Here is a 26938-nt window from a genome sequence, read left to right as displayed (position 1 = left end):
CAGATCTCTGCTTGTCTTGTATTGAAAATATGTCCAGGGGTTTTATTTTCCAAATGATTCATTTGGGTTATTCTGTAATCCTATAAAAAAAAAAAAAAAAAGGTTTCAAGGTTTCAAATGAACATTACATTCCAGTCCTGTGCACATGTTGAATGTGGGACTTAGAGTGATTTTGATTGATTTTTCACGTCATATTCAACTAAGCTGTTTCAAGTTTAGACAATGCATGTGACAATCCAGGAATGTGAAGAAATGCTGACGCGGTTGAGACGGCAGCTCAAAACTGCTCGTATTCATCTCTGTGGCTTTCACAGTTTATTGTTTCCAAACCAACGTCAGCAAAAAGGAATCTGCTCGTTTCTGAGGAGAAATGATATACCTGCGCTCAGACGACCAGAGGAAAATCTCACGCGTCTGATCAGATGCTGCTCTTTCGTGGCTCAGGAGACGTTAAGTTCACGTTTCATTGTCTCAACTTTGCCTCGGATGATTCTCCTGAAATAAAAACAGGCACAAATAAGCTTATAGTTGTCTTACAGTTCCAGTATAGCACTATAAAACTATTGTAAAGAGAATCTAAGTTACGTAAGTTTAAAGTCCCCCTGTAGTCAATCATTTTATTCCTTAAAACTCATCTTTGTTCACCAAAATGACTTATTTAAACTTTTTTCCTTGAATTTTTTTTTTATTTATGCCTTAAAATATCTTGAATGTAACTCGAAACCCTTGCCTCATTTAGTATGCGTGGTTCTATGAATATGCAAATGAGCCCCGCCTCCACTCACTCACTCAGCTCAGAGATCCACTGGTTGACGATCACACGTTGATCTGATTGGTTACAAGGTAGTTTGTGACGTCAGAAACACCAGCGATTTCAAAGCGTGTTTTTGAGACTGTCTTTGGTTCACTGCAGTTTTAAGGAGGAAATACTCAGCAATGCTGTCGACTTATGAACTTACACATGCTTTGTCTTAAAGCATATTAAAAACACCACATAGACACATAAACAACATTAAAAGCTGGATTTTCACCTCAGGGGGACTTTAAAACTGTCATGACAAGTAAACATCACCATGCATTTGGTCGTGTGTCTCAGGACAGTTTGAGACATTTGTTGAGATCTCTCTTAAAACTCTATGAAACGTATGATTTCTGATGTCTTTCTCCCAAGAGTTTTGGTTTTTCCTTTCCGCTGATGCCTGGGAGAAAGAAGATAATAAAGTAGGTGTCATCTGCGGTTTTTCTTTCCAGTGGAAACCCAAAACTAAAAAGTGTTTACTTCCAAGTAAATAAATGAGGGAATTCAGTGAAATGTGAGGGATCTATAAACAGTGTTGTGGTGTGTTGTTCATTAAATGTGTCACAAGACGTGAATCATGACAAACAGTGCCAGTATCTCAGCTGACTCACATAAACAAATGCGACGGCGAACGCGCATTCGATTCTCAGACTCACGTGGGCTTGTGGGAATCGAGTTATGCCGAAAATCCCCTTTTCTGGTGCCGAGCGTCTCACTCTCTCTCTCTCGTTCCCCTCCCCACTTCTCTTGGTCTTTGGCTCATGTTAGATCCTGTCTATTTCAGCAACGTATGAAACCCCACCTCCTCCTGTCTCTCTCTCTCTCTCTCTCTCTCTCTCTCTGTCTCTCTCTCTCTCTCGGCGTGGACTCCTGGCTGTGTTTAATTGCCGAGTGGCAAGATCTGAGGGAAAGATCGGGAATCACATGGAGCCGCTGCGTCTGTCAACGCTTTACGAGCCCCAACCCCGGGAGAGAGAGACCGAGAAGGTGTAGGAAGGAAGTGTTTGGAGTTTGGGAAAAGGGTGAGTTGAGTCTGAGAAGGGAATTTTTTTTACGCAGTGGGAAAAAAAAAAACTGAGGTGTAGAGAGAGGTGAAAGACTTCAGGAGAAGGAGAGTTGAAGAAAAAAAAAAAAGGAGGGAGGGAAGGAGGGAAGGAAAGAAAAGAGGCCCACTACTAGAGAAAAGGGCAACAAGCTGCGTTCGGCAGGAACGAGAGAGAACATTGGGAAAACAAGAGTAAGTTAGAAAAAGCACCGGGAGGAAGGAAGGGGGAGGTGAGAGACAGAAAGTTGGAGAGGGGAAGTGCGGGAGAAGGAGAGAGAGAGAGAGAGACTGTAAAACGCAGATGAGAAAAACAGACGCCGTGGATGGAGAGAGAACCAGTTGTTTTCTAAGTCGGATTTGGGACTGGAATGCACTCGGAGAACACGACTGCGAGATTTCAAACTCATTCCTGCCACTTTTGCCTGGAGCAGGGAGTCCGACGCACACCGGGCCCCGTTGATGGATCATGTGTGCGTATGGAGTCGGGAATAGCCCCGTTCCCGAAGGAGTTGGGGATAGACGGAGCGGAGAGGATCATTTCGTCAACCCCACGGCAAGTTTATGCCAAGGAAATACAGCATCCATGCTATTCCTGGGTGGATGTACGAACGCCCAGGTGGGATTCTCCGTGCGTTACGGAGATCCGGCGGGAATGTGGATGCGTTCAGCGTTGGTATTATCCGGAGTTGCTTTATCCCTTTAATGGGGGTCATGTTTTAAAGGTCAGAGGTCAACGCTACTACTCGTCGGATCAACACTACGGACATCAGCGGGAGTGGGATGACGTCCACGGATATAACGGACATTGCACAAGGAGACGGGTGTCTTTCCGGCATCACGAAGAGCAACACACGCTTAACAGCCCTGGGACCAGCAGACAATCAAGTCCTGGAAAACCACACAGTAATGGGGAAAACTCCGCTTTTTTCCCAACCGAGGTGCCCTCCAGCAAGTTGGGGCGCTCGAGGCTGCAGGTGAACGGATCGAAGCGGGAAATAAGGACGGGTCAAGGGGGCGTAGGTCTGGAAAACCATGGCAACCAGAGGAAGAGCCAGGGAACAGTACGGGAACAGATCAAACAAGTGGTCAATGAGCTCGAGGAAGTGCTGGGTGGTCTCAAACAGGTCCAGTTGGAGATGAAAGAGGTGAGGATGGAATAATAAATAGAGTGAATAATGTTGAATGAAGATCAAAAATTTGGGATTGTTCAACCAAAATTCTGTTATTTACTCATTCAATTCACAATTCACGTTTTTTACAATACATATTGTTTCAAAGCAACTTTACAGAAAATGCATGAGTCCATATTACAATCTAGAGTGATCTGTTATCAGAGGTCCAAGTTATGCATTTCAGAAATGTGCATATCACACAGTTAGCTAATAATGTATTAATTTAAACAATGTATTAATTTAAAGCAGAAACAATGAGCTCATTAAATTACTAGGATATATAGAAAATGTTTGCATTGGTGCATGTTGCATGCAATTTTTCTTACATTGATACTTCACCCAAAATGAAAATTGTTTTATTTTACTCACATGTTCCAAACCCGTATGACTGACCTTCCCCTGTGGAACATAAAAGAAGATTATTTGAAGAACATTGAGAACCAAACAACATTGGACCCCATTGACTTACATTGTATTTACCCCCAAAAAACTGAGACATTTCTCAGAATATCTTCTGTTCCACAGAAGTCACATGGTTTGGAACGACAAACGGTGAAATGACATGCTGTGGGTGACCGGCTACTATAATGAGTTTTCTGCATGCGTACAGCTATGAGGAAACATTCACATAACAAGATTTGTCACTGATTTTGGGTTCAACATATTTGAGATGGGATTTTAATAAGCACAGAGACTGGATAAGATCAAAACTTTCATCCTGTTTAACCAGTGGAAATACATTATCTGTGTGGTCTTAGCAAACATCTGTGTAATAAACCTATTCTGAAAAACAGCAAAACTAAACATCATCTGAAAGCCTCCAGAAGCCAAAACACACATCTGCCAGAAATGAACAGTCAATTATATTCAGCAGAGCTGGAAATGTTCCACTGGGAGCTTATTGTATAGAGGAATATTGTATTTTCTGGATGGGAAGTGGCCAGTTCTTAAATCCATCACAAAGGCCTGTTAAAAGAGAACAGAATCTTAAAATCAATAGCTAAAGATAGCTTAATACGGGCAGATTGACATTAGCAATAATGGACTCTGCAGGACGTAAAACATTAATTGAATTATTTAGACATGTTTCAATGGATGCATCAAGACTCCCATAAGATGTAAATGACTGCAGCTGGAAATAAAGTCAGTAGATTAATGCATCACAGAGAAAGAAGCCAAAAAAGTTATTTTATGACATCTTTACCCACAAACTTCAATGGTGAAGGACGTGTTTTATATTTTCTATATGATCTCAGGTTAATGTTCAGAGTCATTGAAGTTACTGAGATGTTTTTAAAGCACTGATTGGTTTGTTTGAGAGGCGTGACATGAGAATTTGTGACTCAGCCAATGACGTGTGTTTAGGGGCGGGATTATGATTGATTAATGACAGATGGCCTTGATGAAACTTGTTTGGAAACCTAAAATGATTTCGTAGATGCAATCATGACAACTTACTTTAGTTTATTTTGAGTTTTTCCCAAGTTATGTTAATTTTATTTTTGTTTCAGTTTACAAAAATTTTGTTTCGGTTTTGTTAACTATAATAACAAATATGATTGCAAAAACCATTGGCGTCATACTTGGTGCAACACATTTCAATGCACCATGTTTGAATATGTGAATGTGAACGCAGTGGCAGAGAAGAATATTTCCAGTAAAAAATGATTAAATGACTACAGAAGTGCTTTTTTGTTGTGTGTTTAGGGCCGGGATTATGATTGATTAATGACAGGTGGGCTCTAGAAGCGTATGGGAAACATGTTTGGAAACCTAAAATGATTTCGTAGATGTAATCATGACTACTTAAGTTATATTAGTTTTATTTTTGGTTCAGTTTACAATACTTTAGTTTTGGTTTTGTTAACTATAATAACTCAATATGATTGCAAAAACCATTGGCGTCATACTTGGTGCAACACATTTCAATGCACCATGTTTGAATATGTGAATGTGAACGCAGTGGCAGAGAATAATAATTCCAGTGAAAAATTATTAAATGACTACAGAAGTGCTTTTTTGTCCTTTTTGGAGCTTGACAACCTCTGGCGTGCAAAACAGCATTTCTGTTTCTGTAAAGCATGAAGTTGCTTTTTATTTTCAAGCAAACTATTCCTTTAACTTTGTTTTTGATCCCTCTGTGTCTGTGAAGGTCGTCCAACAGATCGATGTTCTGACGTCCAACATTGACCTTGATGAAGAAGAAACAAGTCCATCCAATGGACTCTCCCAAGACGCCACCAAAAGCAGTCAGACTGATGTTGTGGCGTTGATCCACTATTCGAATGGCGAAGAGGACACGACTTCCGACTCTTCTCTCACACACAGCCCTGTGGATTTAGTTCACAATAACAGTCATTCGCCTATGAGAAACCACACAAGCCTGTCCCCTCCTGAGAAGCGATCCATTACTGTTGAGGATAAAGGCAAAAGAGTTGTGAAACAAACCTCAGAGACTCAAAGGACTCAAAGGACGCTCAATGGAAACTGCCTACCACACCGAACGGCAAGGAAAGGGCAACTGGAAAACCACAGACCCCCTATCGTTCCAGTAGTGTGCACTAACTCAAATAAAACCCACCGGCCTCCACCTTACCCTCAGAATGGACAGGTGAAGATGAGGACACCTCCTTACCCTGGAAAACATAAGATGCTCTCATCCACCATAGTGTAAGGACACACAACTAACTTGCTTTCACAGAAACCCAAACATCAGCAAAGACAATCAAACAAACACATCATGCATACTCACAGACACAGTTGCACACATGCTTCATCAATCACTTGGTCGTAATGTTCCTTGGTGACGAAACTCAGGGTAAGTGGACACTACATGTCCTCAGAAGAGCATGTGCTTGCTGTGTTTATGCTCATGCATGTCTAAACACAAACAAAGTTTGGGGTCTGTAAGGTTTATTCATGTTTTTTGAAAGATGTCTCTTATGCTCACCTGGGCTGCATTTATTTAATCAAAAATACAGTAAAAAAAAAAGGAGTAATATTTAGGGCTGGGAGAAAAAAAATCAATTCACCTAGGTATCGCGATTTTTTTTTTAATTATTACAGAATTGATATTAATTCAAATTAAATTGCTTTATTTATGTCCTTGCTTGTAGATGAGGTTGACAGAAGTTAGCCACTTTCGTTCCAACAGAGGATGAAATGTGTCGTTATCTATGAGTGTTGAGTGTCGTAATATCACAAGTGGACGCGTGGAAGAGACGTGAGACTGAACGCACTGAAAACCCTCGCGCTGCTCATATACTGAGAGAGAGATAAGACAGTAGAGCTGCACCATTCATCTTTAATAAAGACTGTGATCTCCATTCAAACACCCACGCGATCTTTCAATTCGTCTGTCTATTAAACTTTGACAAAATCATATCGCAACATTCAGATCTGTGTTGCTGCTGGCCCGGAGAGAGTCGTCACGAAACCGCTTCACAAACAGTATTTCAACCTCATAGTGTCAATATTTCTGTGATGCAATAGATAAAATTATCATAGAAATACTGGGATAAAAGTTTAAAAAGTTGAAATATGAACACTGATGTCTACGATAGCGATCAAAATCAGCTTTTGATAGAAACTTGGCACTTAAAATAACGCATTTATCGATTACATTGTTTCGTCACTGTGGCGACAAGTGACTATTAAAAAATTTATTTGTTATTGAATCATTTATTAAAGAGAATGTAGTATTGTATGATGATTCTGAAATAAGTCAGAAAGATGTGATGAATTGTTTTTGATGAACTTATACATCATGTACAGTCTGTATAAGTGTATGATTTAACTTTTCCTGATGGTCTAGTGTAAAAAAAATAAAATAAAATAAAAAATAATTCGCAATATCGAATCGCAATACTTGTAGCATCGCAATTCTTACAATAAAATTACAAATCCCAATAGAACAGCATTTATTTGAAATATAATCTTTTGTAACATCAATTTAATGCGTCCTTGCTGAAAAGTAGTTCTTTCAAAAAAATCATACTGACCCCAAACTTTTGAATGATAGTGTATACCTATAAGAATGATACCAAAAATCACAAATGACATCTCGTTAATATAAAAAAATGTTCTGCTACAATGAGATTAAATGAAGAGCACATGGAAATGTCTGCTTTTCAGCTGTTTCTCTTGAGGAAAAACCTCACATCTCCCAAAGAGTTGTAGAAGAGATCTCAACAACAATGTCTTAAATTTGCCAAGATGTCAAAGAGATGCAATTTACAATAATTTTATACATGCCGTCAAAAATTACCACATTTATTCAAAGGAATATCAAGAGAAACATCCGAGACAAATCCATTAAGTCTCCTGAGCTTTAAAAGAGCAACATCTGAATCACAAAAGTGCTGAAACATCATGTGTCTTTTGGATCGTGTGTTTAAGGAAAAACCTTCCTCGCTATTATAACAGACACCATCCACATGTGTTTTTTCTTACAGTTATTATTTCCCAGAAAAGAAAAGCATGGTGGGGTCTGCCGGCCCGGCACTGAATCATTTCCATAGAAATACAGACCGAGCTATTTGTGATGGAGATAGTAAACACAATGACTCAGTGTTAACACGGCTAACTATGCGTCATGAAAGATTTCTTCCATCTGTTTCGCAGGAAAACACGGTGTCGATATACGCTGCACTTGTTTCCTCAGATTACACTGAGCTTTGTTGTTTGCCCTGCGGGGAGATGAACGATGTTGAATGCTTTGCAATTCAAAAGCCTTTCCCTCATGGAATTACCTCAGATCCGAGGGTGAACATGACTTTGGGCTTTGGGACAATTGTGTTGCTTTATCACAGAGGAATTCAGGATACGATCAGGAATGTCTGATAAACATTCTATAAATGAAAATTATGTTCACGGTTGATTATATCGGCTGTTGTTGAGGCACGTTAAAAGATCAAACACGGCTTCAAGGTTGGGATTTTTTTTGGGAAAATCATCTTACGCTGCTGTAGACAAAATGCAGATAATATTACCGCATCCATTAATTAAATTAACTATGCCCTGAAGACAGTTTGAGAAGTGCATGCCTGTGCAAATTTGGCGGTTGACGGGTCATTGCTTTGTGGTTGCTAGTGCTTTCTGGGTGGATCCTTACAGGCTCAAAACAAGTCACCCACACACAAGTCTCTAAGATATTATCATCCCTAAACATGCAACTCGTTGGAAAAACATGCTTCTTTGAAAATGTAATTCAGGAAGTAAAATATACCAACAGCCTTGATGCCTTTTCACACATATAGGGGCAGATTATTTATTAATAATAACTAGCGCTGTCAAACGATTAAAATATTTAATCGCGATTAATCGCATTAATGTCATAGTTAACTCACAATTAATCGCACAATTTTAACAATTATATGGTCACACTGACTCAAGGCCACAGACTGACCAGACACACACAATCCAGGCCCGACAGTGTGTTACAAACGTGTTCGCTTGAATTTCCACGCGGCATCTTCAAAATAAAGGTTCTTCTAGAACTTTTGGTTCAGCACAGAACTTTCTTTTCAAGAACAGTTTTTGTCATAAGGTTCTCTGTAGATTATAAAAAAAGCTCTTGGTTTTTCTTTAAATGTTACCAAGTATTTTGGTGTCTGGGTTCTTTAAAGGACCAGTATATGGCTGAATATATGTAAAATTAATATATAAAAAAAAATATATATATTAGTGATGTCAAACGATTAAAATATTTAATCGCGATTAATCGCATTAATGTCATAGTTAACTCGCAGTTAATCGCACATTTTTATCTATTCTAAATGTCCCTTGATTTCTTTTTGTCCCATTATTTTTTTCTCATTTTAATGCTCTTATCAACATGGAAAAGTGGATCGGCTTGCTTTGTGCAAATGTTTTTTTATTGAAAACAACATTGGCATATACTGTAGTGTTCAATTTCACACTCGGAGCAAATAATCGCATCAGAGAATTCGCATTCGCGTTAAGTGGTGTTTCAGACTGGACGTGCTGCGATGATCGCTCAGTTCACAACGACAGAACACACAGATCACTTTGGTCTTGTCAGTGGAACCATTTGGCAACTTTTTAAAAGTAAACTTTCCATTCAGAATCTTATTGGCATCCATTTCGGCGTCTCGCGCTCGCCATCCACTCAAAACGTAACGTTAGCCTACTACTCTTCGGCCGGCTCGCAAGCCCAAACAAGTGTGTGCGGCGTGCCTTTCGTTTTGTGTCCGGTCTAGCTAGATCCGGTGTGGTGTTGTAGTTTTTCTAACGTTACTAGTAGCAACAGCATGTGAAAAAAACTACAAAGTTTGCTAGGCCAAAAAGAACGTTAATCTCGCGATAAAAAAAATTGATGCCGTTAAAATGGGTTTTGTGTTAACGCCGTTAATAACGCGTTTAACTGACAGCACTAATAGTAACTTATATTCACATAGTTCCTTACACAGTACTATATTATATAAGCTGCACGAACCCACACAATCTTATTCCTAAATGACAGCAATTCGGCTCTATCTATTAAAGGAGTAGTTCACTTTCAAATAAAAAATTTCCTGATAATTTACTCACCCCCATATCATCCAAGATGTTCATGTCTTTCTTTCTTCAGTCGAAAAGAAATTAAGGTTTTTGAGGAAAACATTCCAGGATTTTTCTCCATATAATGGACTTCAATGGCAACCAACGGTTTGAAGGTTCAAATGTCAGTCTCAATGCAGCTTCAAAGTCTCGACACGATCCCAGCCGAGAAATAAGGGTCTTATCTAGAGAAACCATCGGCCATTTTCTAAAAAATAAATAAAAGTTATATACTTTTTAACCACAAATGCCCATCTTGAACCATCTCTGAGATGCGCCACGCGCGACATCGTTAAACATCCAGGATATGCACACGTAAGGACCATTTTAAACAATAAACTGACACAAATACATATAAATATGTGTCATTGAACATACAATAACTTTGAACGGTCCTCCTACTCCAAACTTGTAAACACTGGGTCGGCACTTCCGACTACGTCACACGTGACCTTTCCAACGTGATGACATAATGCGTGGCGCATCTCAGAAATGGTACAAGACGGTCATTCGTGGTTAAAAAGTATATAATTTTTATTTTATTTAGAAAATAGATAAGAGATAAGATAAGACCCTTATTCCTCGGCTGTGGGATCGTGTCGAGACTTTGAAGCTGCATTGAAACGGACATTTGAACCTTCAAACCGTTGGTTGCCATTGAAGTCCATTATATGGAGAAAAATCCTGGAATGTTTTCCTCAAAAACCTTCATTTCTTTTCGACTGAAGAAAGAAAAACATGGACATCTTGGATGACGTGGGGGTGAGTAAATTATCAGGATATTTTTATTTGAAAGTGAACAACTCCTTTAAAGGAGAACTCCGGTCAATTTTAACATTGAGCTCATTTTTTTGTACATTTGGAGTGCTGTCAATACAGAGAACAACGACAAAAATCGGTGTTGCCTACACCGTGTTATCTTCTTTTTAAAATTTGCACCCTGTTGACTTAAATGGGGCAAGTTTTAAACCTGCTTTTAGCCTCTTAACATCCTTGATGTGTCATTACAAGTACACAGGTCATGTGAGTGATTCCTTCAGAGTGAACACGGGTGAATCTGACTGCAGTAGATGTGAAAGATATGAATAAAAGTGATGTTAATTCAGCCAGCGCACATACCTGTATTTTCTTCCTGTTTTCGGTCGAAGTCCACAGTAGTCGATTGTCGAGTTCACGCGCATAGGTTTAGTTACCTATGATCATGCGCGTGAACTCGACAATCGACTACTATGGACTTCGACCGAAAACAGGATGTAAATACAGGTATATGCGCTGGCTGAATTAACATCACTTTTATTCATATCTTTCACATCTACTGCAGTCAGATTCACCCGTGTTCACTCTGAAGGAATCACTCACAATGGATGTGCACTTGTAATGACACATCAAGGATGTTAAGAGGCTAAAAGCAGGTTTAAAACTTGCCCCATTGAAGTCAACAGGGTGCAAATTTTAAAAAGAGGATAACACGGTGTAGGCAACACCGATTTTTGTCGTTGTTCTCTGTATTGACAGCACTCCAAATTTACAAAAAAATGAGCTCAATGTTAAAATTGACCGGCGTTCTCCTTTAACGCTTCAAATAACGATTGTATCAAATACATTGTTACACCAGTAGGTGGCGATAAGTGACTGTTAAAAATATATTTGTCATTGAATCATTCATTCAAGAGATTTGTTCAGAAAACACTGATTCATCCAACAATGAAAAAAGTAAAGTCTTTATGAGAGAGTCATTGAATCATTCACTCAAACTGATTTTTTTTTTTTTTATAATTCATTCAAATTAATTAAACATATTAAATAGACTGCAGCAATTAACATTTTGTCAGAACCTCTAGTAAATTAGGTTATTTTGCTTAGATTTCGGTTCAGAATTGTGGGAGAATCTCAATTTGAAACAAAAAAAAATCATAATTCACAATTTATCCAGAATCGTGCAGCTCTGATGTAAACACAATACTTTAATCAAATTGATGTGATTAAGTTCATAATCGTAGCAAAATAAGTGTTGTATGCCAATTTTAATTGCAATAAACAAGCATGTAAACACTTTAACCGCATCTATTCTACTCTGGCCAAACTGCACATGCATAGATTTGTAAACATAGCGGTAAAGAAGGGGTCACATTTTTAGGGTGCTGAAGAAAACCGACAACATTGTGCAACATGAATATAATGCAGTATATTAAAGGATGAAAACATAGAAATGAAGACATTTTTAGGTGCATCATTGAAAAATACCCCACTACGTTCATAAAAACGTGTTTTGCATTTTACATCCGCGGATTAAAACAGTGGCCACTAACACGTCTACTGTATGTGAGTTCATCAATTGTGCTGTGCATTGGGGGGTGTAAATAATAGTGGTAAAAAGGACCTTAGTGAATAATCAGAAAAATAAAGTCATTAGAAATAATCACATTACTGGAGCACAAATTCACACACTGAACTTTAATACTTCTGAATAATCCCTGGCTTAGGATAGGAAGCACAACTCGCACAACTAGAACTTGACACTATTCCCTGACGTATTCAACATTCCTCTGGGGTTAAAGTTAAAATGGCAGATGTGATCTTTGTGTGCGGTTGAGAACAAAAGGAACTGATTTCTGCCTCTGAACGCAGTAGTTATGGTTTGGCATTGTCCTCTAGTGGAGGGTATGTGTCTCTGCAGGACTGGCCCTTCTGTCTGGTTTTCATTAGAAACCACTTGGCTTAGAGCCTAACCGAATGAGGCAAGCTCGCACAATATTTGTGATGGTCAAATAAACACAGGCATTTTCAGACATCATTTACAATGAAGGCCACCCACTATCTGGGAGGGCACAGCAACAGCTGAGCTCGACACACACACACCAGGAAGAAGGTGCATAACAGACAGCGGATGTTTTGGTAGACGTGTGTTTATAAAGAACGCCCACCGTTTGGTGCCTTCGCTCAGACTACACACTGTATTTTTGTTGTCCTGTTTCCAGTCCAAATATCTAAAATTTCTTAAATCAAGAAGCATTTACTAGATAAGTAAATGACAAGAAATTATATCTTGTTTTCTGGAAGAATTTTTTTAAAAAATAAGTTAGTTTTTGCTTAAAACAAGCAAAATTATCTGCCATTGGGGTAAGAAAAATAATCTTAATTCAAATGAAAAAGGACAAATAATCTTAATTCAAATGAAAAACAACAAATAATCTTAATTCAAATGGAAAACAAGAAAAATAATCTTAATTCAAATGACAAACAAGAAAAATAATCTTAATTCAAATGGAAAACAAGAAAAATAATCTTAATTCAAATGGAAAACAAGAAAAATAATCTTAATTCAAATGACAAACAAGAAAAATAATCTTAATTCAAATGAAAAATAATCTTAATTCAAATGAAAAACAAGAAAAATAATCTTAATTCAAATGACAAACAAGAAAAATAATCTTAATTGAAATGGAAAATGAAAAATAATCTTAATTCAAATGACAAAGAAGAAAAATAATCTTAATTCAAATGAAAAACAAGAAAAAAATCTTAATTCAAATGGAAAACAAGAAAAATAATCTTAATTCAAATGACAAACAAGAAAAATAATCTTAATTCAAATGAAAAATAATCTTAATTCAAATGAAAAACAAGAAAAATAATCTTAATTCAAATGACAAACAAGAAAAATAATCTTAATTCAAATGACAAACAAGAAAAATAATCTTAATTCAAATGACAAACAAGAAAAATAATCTTAATTCAAATGACAAACAAGAAAAATAATCTTAATTCAAATGTAAAACAAGCTAATTTTTTCTTCTTTTTTTTTTTTTTTTTTTGATTTTGCTTGTTTTAAGCAAAAGCTCACTTAATTTAGATTTTTTTCCCCCCAGAAAACTAGATATAATTTCTAATGTCATTTTCTTAGCTAGTAAATGCTTCTTGATTTAAGAAATGTTTGATATTTGGACTGGAAACAAGACAAAAATACTAAGTAAGAAAGGCATGTTTTGCAGTGCACAATGTGTTCGGGAAGCCATGTCTTCATTGGCTGTAAAATGAAGCCCAATGGAGAACGTTGTACAACTTACAAGTGGTTTTCATTTAAATTCCAGAGACTAAACCGTATGAAAGAAAAAACAAACAAATGAGATCTCTTTAGTAAGTCACTTGTTTCTACAAGATTAAATTGAGAGAGAAACCTTTGCTTAAAAGGATAGTTCACCTAAAAATGTTGTTCCAAACCTGTACGACTCTTTCTTCTGTGAATGTTTGGGTTCAAACTACATTGGACCCCATTCACTTTCACTGACTGAATTTTCAAAATATCTTTTTGTGGTGAACTATTTAAGTCTCTTGTTTCTCATGTTTCTTCAAAGAAAATTTGAGGTTCTCAAGACATTAAAGTGTGAAAAAGTCAAGTTCTCACAAGATCAAATGATCTGAGCTGCTATCCACAACCTTTATATAGCTCTACACACAGTTTATACTCTTACTTTATGACAACTCTTCACTCATCCCCATTTTTTTTCTTTTGCACACTACAAAAAATGTTTTTCTTACTTAGTATTTTTGTCGTTTCCAGTCCAAATATCAAAAAATTCCTAAATCAAGAAGCATTTACTAGAGAAGTAAAATTACATAAGAAATTTAAACTAAAAAAACTAAAAAAATCTAAATTTAGCTTAAAACTAGAAAAAATAATCTGCCAATGGGGTAAGAAAAATTATCTTGTTTTCCATTTGAATTAAGATTATTTTTCTTGTTTTTCATTTAAATCAAAATTATTTTTCTCATCCCACTGGCAGATCATTTAGCTTGTTTTAAGAAACCAAGATATCATTTCTTATGTCATTTTACTCATCTAGTAAATGCTTCTTGATTTAATGCACTCTTGAATTTTTAGATGGAAACAAGACAAAAATACTAAGTAAGAAAAGCATTTTTTGTAGTGCAATACTTAAATGAAAGCTCTAGTAAGTCACTTTAGGGATATGGAAACACCGTTAGACTTTGACTATCATCCTGCTCTGAACACCAGTATCATCTTGTGTGTGGCATATTATTACTCAAATAAAATATTAATTTAATTTTCATCTGGCCCAGAGACATTAAAGCTAAATTGCAACTATAAATTCATATCATCTTTGATTTATTGTTCAAGCTAAAGCTAATTTAAGAACAATCATAAAATATAAATGTGCAGAAGACAGTTTTACTTTTGGGTAGGTGGATAATTACATCTGTCTGAGAGCGCTCAGAGACTTGGCTTGAAGTTTCCGGGGTGGTGGAAGATTTGGACAAATGAGGGATAAAGAGCAATCATATGACGGCATGAAGTCTGGTCGCATTGCTGCTTATTCTGGCCACCAATTAAACGCCTCCTTAGACAGAAAGAGACCTTGACGTGTAAAACGACCAACAACAGTTTGTTTCGTTTTTATGAGCTTTTTAGGGGTGGGGTTATCTGAAATATATTGCACCACAATAATAGACCAGTGTAAAGACATTAAATTATTATAGGTGTAAAGATGACTTATTCCTGGAAGTCAAGAGCAATAATGCAAATGGACATTGGCTACGCATTTGGAAAATGATTCATGCTTTCTTTCTGAATCATCTATCATCAACCCGGGGGCCAAATAACTTTTTTATAATAATTTTCTATTATTAATATTATTTTTCTTTCCTCCTATGTGAGGTCTATATATTCCTATAAATATATATTTATATTAGGGGTGGAACGGTACACAGAAGTCACGGTTTGGTTCAGACATCACGGTTCGGTACAATGAAGCAAAACAAAAATGCACAAGGCTTGTGCATGTCTCAGGCTGTATACACCAAATACCTTGTATTTTTTAAATAAGTTTTATTAATAAAGTAAAGGCATAAAACCAGTTTATTTGTAGTGCACTGACAATAGTTTTATATAATTAGTTTATCAATTAAATTAATAAAAAGACAAAAAGACCTTGAGATATGTTTGGTAATAGTACCTGAATTAATTGAAAATTAAGATTTAGTAGTTCCGCATTACATTAATTAATTTGCACACAAGTTTTATTTATTTTTATACCGTGTATTCAGCGTGTAAATTTAAGCAACGAACCGTGACGCCCGTACCGTTTCAGTTCAATACGAATACATGTACCGTTCCACCCCTAATTTATATATATATATATTAATAGATGATACCTAGAATTCTGCAACAGCAAAAATTGGGTCTTGTTAAAACAGATCCATTATGAACCTAATAAACTTTAAAGGGTTAGTTCACCCAAAAATGAAAATTCTGTCATTAATTACCCTCCTTCATGCTGTTCCAAACCCGTAAGACTGTTTCATCTTCAAAACACAAAAGAAGATATTTTTGATGAAATCTGAGAGTTTTCTGTCCCTCCATTGACAGTCTACGCAACTACCACTTTGACACTTCAAAAAGTTCGTAAAGAGATTGTAAAACTATTCCATGTGAATTGGCTTTTACTTGCATAACATTCATCAACTCACACATCAGTTGTAGTAAAATGAGAACCAATGAGGTTCATTCTCGTGTTCAGCAAGAACCAATGAGGTTCATTCTTGCGCGTCAAGCAGGTTCGGTTGAGCTTCTGTTTGTGTTCGCTGATCAACATTTATATGTGAATAAAAGCCCAATCTGTTCATCATATAATTTATATGATAAACAGATTGGGCTTTTATTCATATAAAGAGACTCTCGCTTTATATGATATAAAGCGAGAGTCTCTTCAGAAAATTTGGACTGAACCGCTCAATTCATATGAAATGTATGAATTCATATTAATGGATCGTTTTACAATCTCTTTATAACTTTTTTAATAGCTGTCTATGGAGGAACAGAAAGCTCTCAGATTTCATCAAAAAGATCTTCATTTCTTCACTGTGCTTTGAAGATTAACGAAAATCTTACGGTTTTGGAACAACATGAGGGCGAGTAATTAATGACATAATTTCATCAAATTTTTTTGGGTGAACTATCCCTTTAATTTACTAAAAACGTAACACCCTAGCAACCATACAAAACACTTTAGCAATCCCATAATAACATGCTAAAACAGTCAGCACACCTTAGCAACCACACATTGCAACAGGCTGGCAACACACTAGCAATCACAAAGGCACTGTTTATATCTTTATATTCCAAAGTTATAATCCAATCACAGATGAAACACATCGCGTCTCTCATATCTGAATCCAGCAAGATGTTTCGCGCCGAATATTTGGTGTTTTTAAAGGCATACCTGTGTCAACTGAACTTCAGATGTGATTCATAACCCGTGTCGCTGCATACTGATTTCGGTAATGCTGTGTGTTGTCTATTAGTAGTGTATATTAATACGCACATCCAAATGTTTTATTCGGACGGTTATTGTTGGCGCCAAAGTTCAAAACAGTACTGGTTGATTGACAGGTGAGTAGGCGGTGCTTCGGGACGCTGATGTGATCACGTGCCTTTTCTGGCTCTATGGGTGCGTCCGAAATCGCATCTCTTGAGTAGGTAGTACTTATTTTGAATAAGTAATTACTGCTAAAAAAGTATGTTCTATAGGCTATAATATGAATGTTATCATCTGACGCACTACATTCGCCATGTTGCCGTTATCACGTGAGCTATAAGCATCAGTCGCGTCGCTTCACTAGCCCCGTTTACATGCACACTTTTTTGCTATTCTGATTGAGATCGTTCTGATTGACGGATTCCGGTTGACTGTTTACATGGGATGTTATCTAAACCGATCTGGTGTTTACATGTGCTGACGCTTTCAATCGAAGTCATTTTCTGACATGCGCACACAGCTTGTCTGACGGATCTGGAAGCTCATTATTTCCACGTTTTCAATCCTGTCAAGATGGTGCATCACTTAATTGTCGCGTTTAGTTGTAGGCATCAGACGCGTTTCCACTGTCGGGCCAGTGCGAGCCATAAACGTGGCATTTTATTGTATTGTGTAGGCTATTGTTCTTTGTTAATTATTGTCTTGTTTTGTAGCCTATTTGCATCAGTTTTTCATTCTCATACTCATATCACACTCATTATAGCATATAATTAAATATAGGCCATCATTATTGTAAAAAAAAAAAAAAGAAGAAAAAAAGGAAGTTTTATCAGAAAACTGATCAGAAAGAAATCACTGGAAACAGCTAGCCTGGGTTTCCCCATACTGCCTTGAGCAGCGCGATTTTATTCACGCTGCAAGGTAGTCTGGACACCATGGACTAATTTTTCCCCTGAAATAGGGAACCAATCACAGAACGGGGAGGGAGCAGGAAGACGATGACGAAGTATATGCGACACACCGAAGCAGTTTGTTTATCTATGGATCCAACATGACAGACGTAAAAATATATGCATATTTTTAGGAACACATCTACAAAAATATGCCTGTATTTCAAGTTGATAAAATAATTTAAAATCCACATCAGTTTATTTGTGCCGACGCGCCACGCCCTCCCAGGATCTATAACGTTACCAAGGCTACTTCCACTTTTAAAAATGCATCACAACCGCGCGCGCGCGTTCTGCTTGCAGTCGTCAAGATGGATGCTGAGGAGTTGAAGAAAAGAATAGCTAGTGGAGATTGTAAAGTTGTCGACAATACGTCATCAAAAATCAAGTCTAGTGTGTGGGAGAAATTTGGAGTTATCTGAAGAAAATATTGTGAAAGGCTTTGCTGCAAACATTTTCGTGTTGATAGCCGCAAATGTGGAACTTCATCCCTGAGGAAGCACGCAGATAACTGGTAACAAAGCAGCTCTATCGAACGGTATTTTTCATATTTAACACTGTTAAGTATGTGTGGTGTGCAGGGTGTGTTTGAACCCAAAATTGTCAGATGTAGGCTAGACGAAATTGTGTGGCATATAGTGTTGTAGCCGCGTCTGTTCGATTTGTGTGGTAACGTTAGCCATGTTCTTCATGTATCGGCCTTTTGACAGCTTCGGCTGAAGTTGTCCTTAATGGTCGTGTAATAACTTCTGTATGACCTGGCAATAAAAATGTTTGTAAGTGTGTCTATAATGTGATAGTCTAAACTGATTTTATTTCGGGTGCGGGTCGGGTGTCGGTTCTATTTTAAGCGGGTCGGTGCAGATTTTTATTAGTGCTGCTGTTGGAAAACGGGTCGGGTGCGGATTTACAAAATCGGACCCGTGCAGGACTCTCTGGTGTACACATAAATCTCTGACCCATCGTCGTCTTCTTCGTTGAATATCTGTCGCTCTACATACGTCATCTGGTATAATTTGAAATGATTGGCTATGAGCTGCGTACAGGCGCATTTGATAGACATTCGTAGCGCCCAATAAACGGCTCTGGGCATTCGTAAACCACGCCTCAAATACGAGAAAATGTACATGTGGTTTCCAGACCACGTCTCAAAGAGAAAGTGGTCTGACGTTAGCCAGGCTAGGAAACAGCCTGATCGATCGCAAAACAAGAGCGACTGTTTGCTGGCATTTTTGTTGTTTAATTGAATTTTAAAACCCAAGAATAGATGTTTTACCACAGGTTTACAATAAAAATCGATACATTTATCATAATGAATTAATTTGTGTCAAAATTGCACATTAGTCACAGAAATAAAGTGGTTTACCGTTTATGACGTTTGTGAACGTTTACAAAAGAAAGAGGACACAAAACTTATTCGCGTCTGTTTCTGTTTATTTGGTAGCCTAGTAACAGGACGTATTTACATCACATTTAGAAAGAATGTTCATTTCTACAAATATGCCACCAAAAATATGACCTGAGGAGCTTTAGCACTCTCTCCCAGAAGGATATAGTTATATTTTCAGTCAGAGAAAAAGAGGATAGTCCGAGACATAGGCTACTGAAAGATAAAATAAAAACAGGATTATGATTTGTCTGATTTCTTCAAGCGTACATATTTTCCATGTTTACTATGGTAATGGTTAGCGTGCATAGTTTTTTTGCATCGGGTATAAATATTCCTACCTTATACGGTGATCAGAATCCACATCGGATCACAAACAGAAGGCATTATGTTAGCTGACAGAATTATCTGGCGCAAAACCAAGCATGCGCAGAAAGACGTACGCTCAAAGTAATCGGATCAGCTCGTTTACATGGTGTAATCTTTCGTTTGATCGGTTCATGAAAAGGTTTATTCCACCCCCTTCAATCCGACTGAAATTTCAATCGGTTTGAGCATTTTTATTCCGATTGAGGTGTTGACATGGAGCATTTTCATTCTGATTGGACTTGCACCTGGTTATAATCGGAATACAATGCTACATGTAAACGGGGCTGTCATTTATAAATCCTCTCCCGTGGCCTCATGGGATAGTAAATTGTCTATCCAATGCACACTTCAGAACCACGCTGGAAGACAAAGGTCATCCGGGTACTTTTCGCGTACTCTTTTATGAGTGCTGTGAATTCAGACATACTTTTGTCACTGTAATGAAGGTTAGATGTTGTGGGAAGAAGGAGGCGGAACGGGCGAATGTTCAACAACTTTAATGACGTAAAATAACCAAACAACAAAACGAAAGTAAAGACAGCAGCCCCTCACGGACGACTGCTGTCACATAAAAAACAAAACACAACATAAGTCCAGGCCTGTTCCTCTCTCGATCTTCACTGTCGTTGCTCCTCCTTTTATGCTTCCGCTCCTCTGTGAGAGATATATGCGCCATTCTCTCACAGCCCTTGGCCTCGTCCTGCTCGCCACAGTCACATAGGGTGAATTCGGGTTTATTAGGATACTTTTCCCCAGTCATCTCAATGGCAAAAAGTGTCCCAGTCAACCTGAATTCACCCCTACTGTTTTACGCCTACTATATTGTAGGGAGAAGTATGCGATTTCGGATGTATGTTATTTTAGTAATCTCATCTCAATCCCAGTTTTACATCCGTGTGTTTAACACTCTTCACTTGTAATCAGTTCACGATTCGGTTCGAATCATATCAGAAATAATCAGCAACATTCTAAAAAGCCACTCTCAACATAGGTTACACAGCAACGTTCTAAAAACACTCCAAATAAATGGTAAATGGACTGCATTTATATAGCGCTTTCACAGACCTATGGCCACCAAAGCGCTTTACATAGCCTCACATTCACCCATTCACTCACTCATTCATACACCGACGGCGGTGTATGAATCTTTCTCTCTCTCCAAAAACCCTAGCAACCGCATAGCAACATTCTAAAATGCCTCTCACAACAAAACACTTTAGCAACCTCATGGCAACATTCTAAAAACACTCAGAAAACCCTAGCAACCGCATAGCAACATTCTAAAAAGCCACTCTCAACATGGGTAGGTTACACAGTAACATTCTAAAAACACTCAGAAAACCCTAGCAACCGCATAGCAACATTCTAAAAAGCCACTCTCAACATGGGTAGGTTACACAGTAACATTCTAAAAACACTCAGAAAACCCTAGCAACCGCATAGCAACATTATAAAATGCCACTCACAACAAAACACTTAAGCAACCACATGGCAACATTCTAAAAACACTCAAAACACCTTAGAAACCTTACTAATGGCCTGACAACCTAGAATTGAGATGGAATAGACAAAAAAATACTAGTCTAGTACAAAAAAATACTTTTTTTAAAGGAATTTTAAAATTCAAGTTTTTATGAGCTTTAAATGCTAAACTTATGTGACCAGTGATTGAAACACCAGTACTTTATTATTCAATTTCATTCAGTCTAAACTGAAAAGTTGTGCATGTCCAAACCAGAATTCATATAAGTCTTTCTCTCTCTCTCTCTCTCTCTCTCTCTCTCTCTCTCTCTCTCTCTCTCTCTCTCTTTCTCTCTCTCTCTCTCTCTCTCTCTCTCTCTGCAGCTATTAGTGTTTCAATTCAACAGTCTGGCATCTACACTAGAGTCCCGATAAAGACAGCACACTGCGGCATGAGGAAACTCATGTTCAATCAGATCTCCTGTCCTCAACATTGAGCCAAGCTGAGCGTATAAATTAGAGTAATAAATCAAGCTGATAAGCGAGCACAATCTTGGCATTAGAACACGAAAGGCTAAATTGCGTTACATTATCGTAGCACATAATGTGAGCCAGTCAGGTTTGTAAAAGCAGCAGCTATGCCAAGGACAAGTCAGAGGCAGAGAAGGTAAAAGAAGCTCCTACTCACTTAATAACGTTGGCTAAAAAAAATTAAAATAACCCAACGAATAACCCAACTATGGGGTGGTACCACTGTGGGTTATTTTAACCCAATGCATTGGAACCCAACAGTTGAGTTAACGAGTTATTTTTATTTATGCCATTATTTTAATAAATAAAATACACTTTGTTTTCAAATTTAATTGGAGTATAAACACAAATAAATAGGTTTTAACGTGTTTTAAGTATTAAATTATGAATGTAATAAATATCAGTGAGCCTAGTATGTAAATATACACAATTATGTGTATAATAAAAAATAGAATAAATAGAATAAACATATACGTGCACATATTAAAATATACTCATTAAATTCAAAACATACACAAATGTGCACACATACAATACACATAATACATTTAAAACATATGCATTAAATTCAAAACCTGTGCATATTGATAGCACAGATATGCACATACAGTACAGGCACGTATTTTACCCAACTGTTAGGTTATAACTAAAAATAACCCAACGACGTCAACAAATGACCCAAAAAATTTAAGATAACCCAACATAATGACCCAATATGCATAAACCAACGGTTGGGTTAAAAAAAATAACCCAACGTTTGTGACTGTGTATGTCGTGATGCTCATCCTCTGTAATTATTGCTGATTAGGTTTTTTTAAGTGTTTGTCGGCAGCGTTTGCTTTCCCCTGATCTGGGATCTGCTCCAGCACTTGCTCAGAAGCATCGATCAACACGCTTTGAAAGGGACATTTGTGTAATGAAGATGTGACCCTGTCTGTGATGGGCTGGACATGAGAGTGCACTATGTAATGAAAGTCTTTTTATTACACAGGGATTGATGCCACACAACCCATCTTGACTCATCGCGGAGGACGGAGAACCCTGGGCTGAGGAGCAGTGACTGTATTTCCCATGGAAAACTCCAGAAGCATCTCAAAGCCCTCTTTCTCTCACACACCCCTGCTGGAAAAAACTAACTAACAGTTTACACTAGTTAAAGTCACCATGAAACGGCATTCACAACTCATTTTATTTATATAGTCAGATGCATTTCTGATTGAAACAGGAAAAAGTGGGAGTCGTGCGATTGGAAGTGCGGGATTTAAAAGTAATAGGGATTTGTGAAGTCGTTTCAGAGGCGGAGTAAGTTGTAACATTTTGATGAAAGATTGTGAAAACAAAGGCGTAATGTGCATCAATGAATTTTAGACAACCAGGATTGTGTATTATTAAGAAAGTCTGTGTTGCTTATATTTATTTCCTTATCCAAACAGTCGGTAGGCAGTGACTGGAATTTATTTATTTTGAACGTTTTTTCTTGGCTTTCGTCCACTAAGTGTAGTTTTGTCGGGCTGTGACGTAAACTGAAGACTATAGAGTGCAACTGTCGGGTTCCAGAAGTAAAAACTCCATTCATTTTCTCCATAAGGAAATTGATTTTGAAAGAAAAAGTATTTGCTTCTGCTGAGTTTGAAAATAATCATGTTTAACAGTGGAATTCCTGGTGGAAAAACTACATTACCCATGATGCTCTAGTGCAACAGTGCCCGCCCCCTAGTATTTTTTTTGCATTCATTTTCCCATAGGTATTTTAAAAAGTCTTGTTAAAGAGTTATAAGCCATAAACCAAGCCAACCAGATACGAGGTGAATCACAAACTTTTTTTAAATTGGACAAAATTGAACAAAAAGAAAACTTTAGTGAGGGAAAGAACTACAATCCCATGAAGCATTGCGAACAGCATAACTGAATTAAAAACAAATTTAAAACTACTCATTAACAAATGCTGATTTTATGTATATATATATATATATATATATATATATATATATATATATATATATAAACAAGTATTTTGAGAGTGTAGAGAGATCAACTCGATTATATATATATATATATATATATATATATATATATATATATATATATATATAGCCTATATAAACAAGTATTTTGAGGGCGTAGAGAGATCAACTCGATTACGTCATTTGCGGTGGAGCTAACAAGATCTTTTGGCACATGTTGCTTTTTTCGACTCTGATTGGTGGAATTCTCTGTAGGGCATCATGGGTAATGTAGTTTTTCAACAGGAATTCTGCTGTTAAACACAATTATGCTGGCTGACGGCTTAACAACCTCGTAGCTCACAGTAGGTCTATCTTTAAAGGTTTATAAGTGTTCGTTCAAAATCATTTTCCACATGGAGAAAATGAAGGTCCCGTAACCCGACTTTTGCTCTCTATTGGGTGTTTTTTTAAAAATTGCACTAGACTTTTATTATGTCCCACTTCAACTTCCTGTTTCAAAAGGAAATGCATCAACACAGAAAACTAGTCATAAAGCATTTCATGGGGCCTTTAACTAGTTTCGATGATGTGTCAATGGCACAAGCGGGTTTATTAGTGTATTAGCATATCCAAAAACATGCATTATGCTGGTTATTTAAGCTGGTCAAGGCTGATTTCAGCTGGGTCTCTCTCTATAACTACACTGTGTTAACCATTTAGAACAAGCTGCCCTTCTTAACTAACCTGTGACCAGATATCAGAGTGTTTCTCCTTTAAAGAGAGCGCAACTGAGTAAAAAGCTGCTTTTAGGTTGGAAATTATGATGTTTTTATGTGCAAACTATAGCCAGCGCTCATGTAGATCTGTGAACAGACGGTTGAAATGCTGGAAAAGAGGATGCATTTTCTTAATAAGATTTTATTATTATTATTATTATTCAGACCAAAGATTGACATGATTTTTTTGTTGTTCAGGGAGGCTGAAGGATCTATAAGTATATTAAGCTAAAGCTAATGAACACTAACATTGCCTTAAAGGCAGCTCGTAAAACCACTTCAGAGAGGTATATCTGAGTTTATACTTCTGGAATAAAGTGGATGGATCCGAACTCGGTATTGCAGCTGTGGACTGGAATTATTTAATCAGTATTTAAAGCCAGTATAAGCCATCTTTATAGACTGTTGCGATCATGTAGTGGCATTTTCACTCTGTGGCCCATAGATGGCGCTGCAGACCACAGAAAAACACGGTAACGCCAATGACACGTGAATGTCTTACAAATGTGTACAGCTCACATGAAATAAAACATTAAGTGTTTAAAATATATTCTCAGTGACTTCTTATTGACCCTTTAAAATATGTTTATAGTTAATAGGTTTTCTCACATTCAGTATTGGCATATTACAGTATTCCTCCAGTCTGACACATATGACTAATATTTGCACTATAATTCAGAGCTCTATATAGGATGGTATTGACAGTGTCTGTGTCCCTGTTTATTTAAATCTTGTCTGAGAGTTTCTCACTTCTCTCTGAGGGGCCTTTTCACATCCCAGCATGCATCTGTTCAGGGGGCGAATATAACATTTTTATACATGCATAGTAAACCAAAATCAAACTGTTTTGTATTATTTTAAGCATTTTTTTTATTGATTTTTTTATTTATGCTTTTTGATTATTATATAGTTTAATTATTTTATTTAATTTTTTATTTAATTTTAACCAGTTCCCCCAAATATTCATAACTGTAATGGATAAAAAAAAATAAAAATAAAAAAAAATATATATATATATATATAGCCTATATATATATATATATATATATATATATATATATATATATATATATATATATATATATATATATATATGTAATGCTGGAAAAGAGGATGCATTTTCTTAATAATATTTTTTTATTATTATTATTATTCAGACCAATTATTTGTGACATGAACAAATAAATAAATAAATAAATAAATAATATATATATATATATATATCATGTTTTTACACACACAACACACACACACACACACACACATATATATAAAATCAAGAAATATATTTTTCATGAAAATACATGTCAAGAAAATGACATGAAAATGGACATTACATTTTATATATACATTAAAAATAATAATTATATATATAGCCTATATAATAATAATAATAAAAAATAAGGAAAACAAATATAGGCTATATATTATTTAATTTTTTTTAAATTTATTATTGTTTTTTTATTATTATGATTTTTAAACTTTTTTAATTTTGTGGTAAAATGTTTTTATTACGGACATGTTTTCATGAGATTTACTTTGTCATTATCATATAAATTCTCGAAAGGCCTCATGCTAAATTGCTTCTGGGCAGCAAGTGTGCTTTAGATGTTCATCTGATTAATCACAGTTTCATCAGTCATTAGCACTTAAAGTCGCCTGGCGATGGATGTCCTGTCACGATTCCCTGCTCAGACTCTCATCTGCTGGACAAATATTGAGTCGTTCTGCGACCCGTCCCGTCTCCCGTCTGGCCCCAGAAAGACAAATGTAGTGCAGGTTACCGGGGTGTGTTTCTCGTGACTAGCCGCTAAGTGACTGTGGGCTAGCCTAGCGCAAGGTCAGTCAAATACACTCATTATTCTTGGCCTGAGTCGCAGACTAAACAACGCAGATGATTCTTGGATGCATTACTTCCCGTCAAACATTTAAGGAGAAGCAAGCATGTCTTAATATATGAAAAATTGCTTCAGTAATTCAAAATAACTTGTGTTTTTGTTTCTTTTAAGCGTCTGCACAGCTGACGAGAAGTGGCCCATAAAACAACTCGGCGGAAATGGACCATAAGCAAATTTCCTCCCAAGAAAAGAAAAACAACTAAAAACGACAAAAATGCAGAGAATGATATTTTTTTCTGCAGTGTATGCATCACAAAAAAAAAAAAAAAATCTTACTTAGTATTTTTCTCTTTTTATCCAGTACGAATATATAAAATGATTAAATCAAGATAAATTATACGCAAAATGACAAAAAGTCTTGCTTATAAAAAGTGAGTTTGTGCTACTCACGCATATTTTTAATGGAAAACAAGACAAAAATATACCATGTTTATGAATTTAAGACCTTAATTTAGAAGATGGATGGATGGACAGAATGATAGAAGAATAGATGGATGGATGGATGGATGGATAGAACAATAGATGGATCGATGGATGGACAGAACGATAGAACAATAGATGGATGGATGGATGATAGATAGATGGATAGAACAATAGATAGAAGAATAGATAGATGGATAGATGGATGGATGGATGATAGATAGATGGATAGAACAATAGATAGTAGATAGATGGATGGATGGATGGAACGATAGATATAACAATAGATGGATGGATGGATGATAGATAGATGGATAGAACGATAGAAGAATAGATAGATGATAGA

General features: G+C 36.7%; 1 protein-coding gene and 1 long non-coding RNA gene across 4 annotated transcripts; one reads left to right on the top strand and one right to left on the bottom strand.

The window, feature by feature from the left end:
• On the bottom strand, window positions 1-17642 carry LOC307161941. Of its 2 annotated transcripts, XR_013821821.1 has the most exons (5): window positions 16819-17642; window positions 3386-3415; window positions 1073-1199; window positions 380-495; window positions 1-72 (listed from the first exon to the last, which is right to left on the bottom strand). It is a non-coding gene; the product is annotated as an uncharacterized lncRNA (long non-coding RNA). The 2 variants fall into 2 exon arrangements; XR_013821822.1 differs by lacking the exons at window positions 3386-3415; window positions 16819-17642 and adding an exon at window positions 1456-1624.
• On the top strand, window positions 1649-24817 carry LOC307161925 (uncharacterized protein). Of its 2 annotated transcripts, XR_013821819.1 has the most exons (4): window positions 1649-2989; window positions 5169-5686; window positions 22544-22901; window positions 23791-24817. XR_013821819.1 is itself a non-coding variant. In XM_079876890.1 (3 exons), exons 1-3 carry the CDS (start codon window positions 2213-2215, stop codon window positions 22548-22550), a joined length of 1302 nt encoding a protein of 433 aa, XP_079733016.1. In that variant the 5' UTR covers window positions 1649-2212; the 3' UTR covers window positions 22551-23166. The 2 variants fall into 2 exon arrangements, 1 of the variants encoding a protein (XP_079733016.1); XM_079876890.1 differs by lacking the exon at window positions 23791-24817 and having other exon boundaries at window positions 22544-23166.
• Window positions 24818-26938: the final 2121 nt, after the last annotated feature.

Source organism: Squalius cephalus, assembly GCF_949319135.1.
Source record: "Squalius cephalus genome assembly, chromosome: 7".
In the NCBI taxonomy this organism is placed as follows: Eukaryota; Metazoa; Chordata; class Actinopteri; order Cypriniformes; family Leuciscidae; genus Squalius; species Squalius cephalus.
The sequence above is the reverse complement of the archived record's forward strand: the minus strand, read 5'-3'. Positions and strand labels throughout refer to the sequence as shown.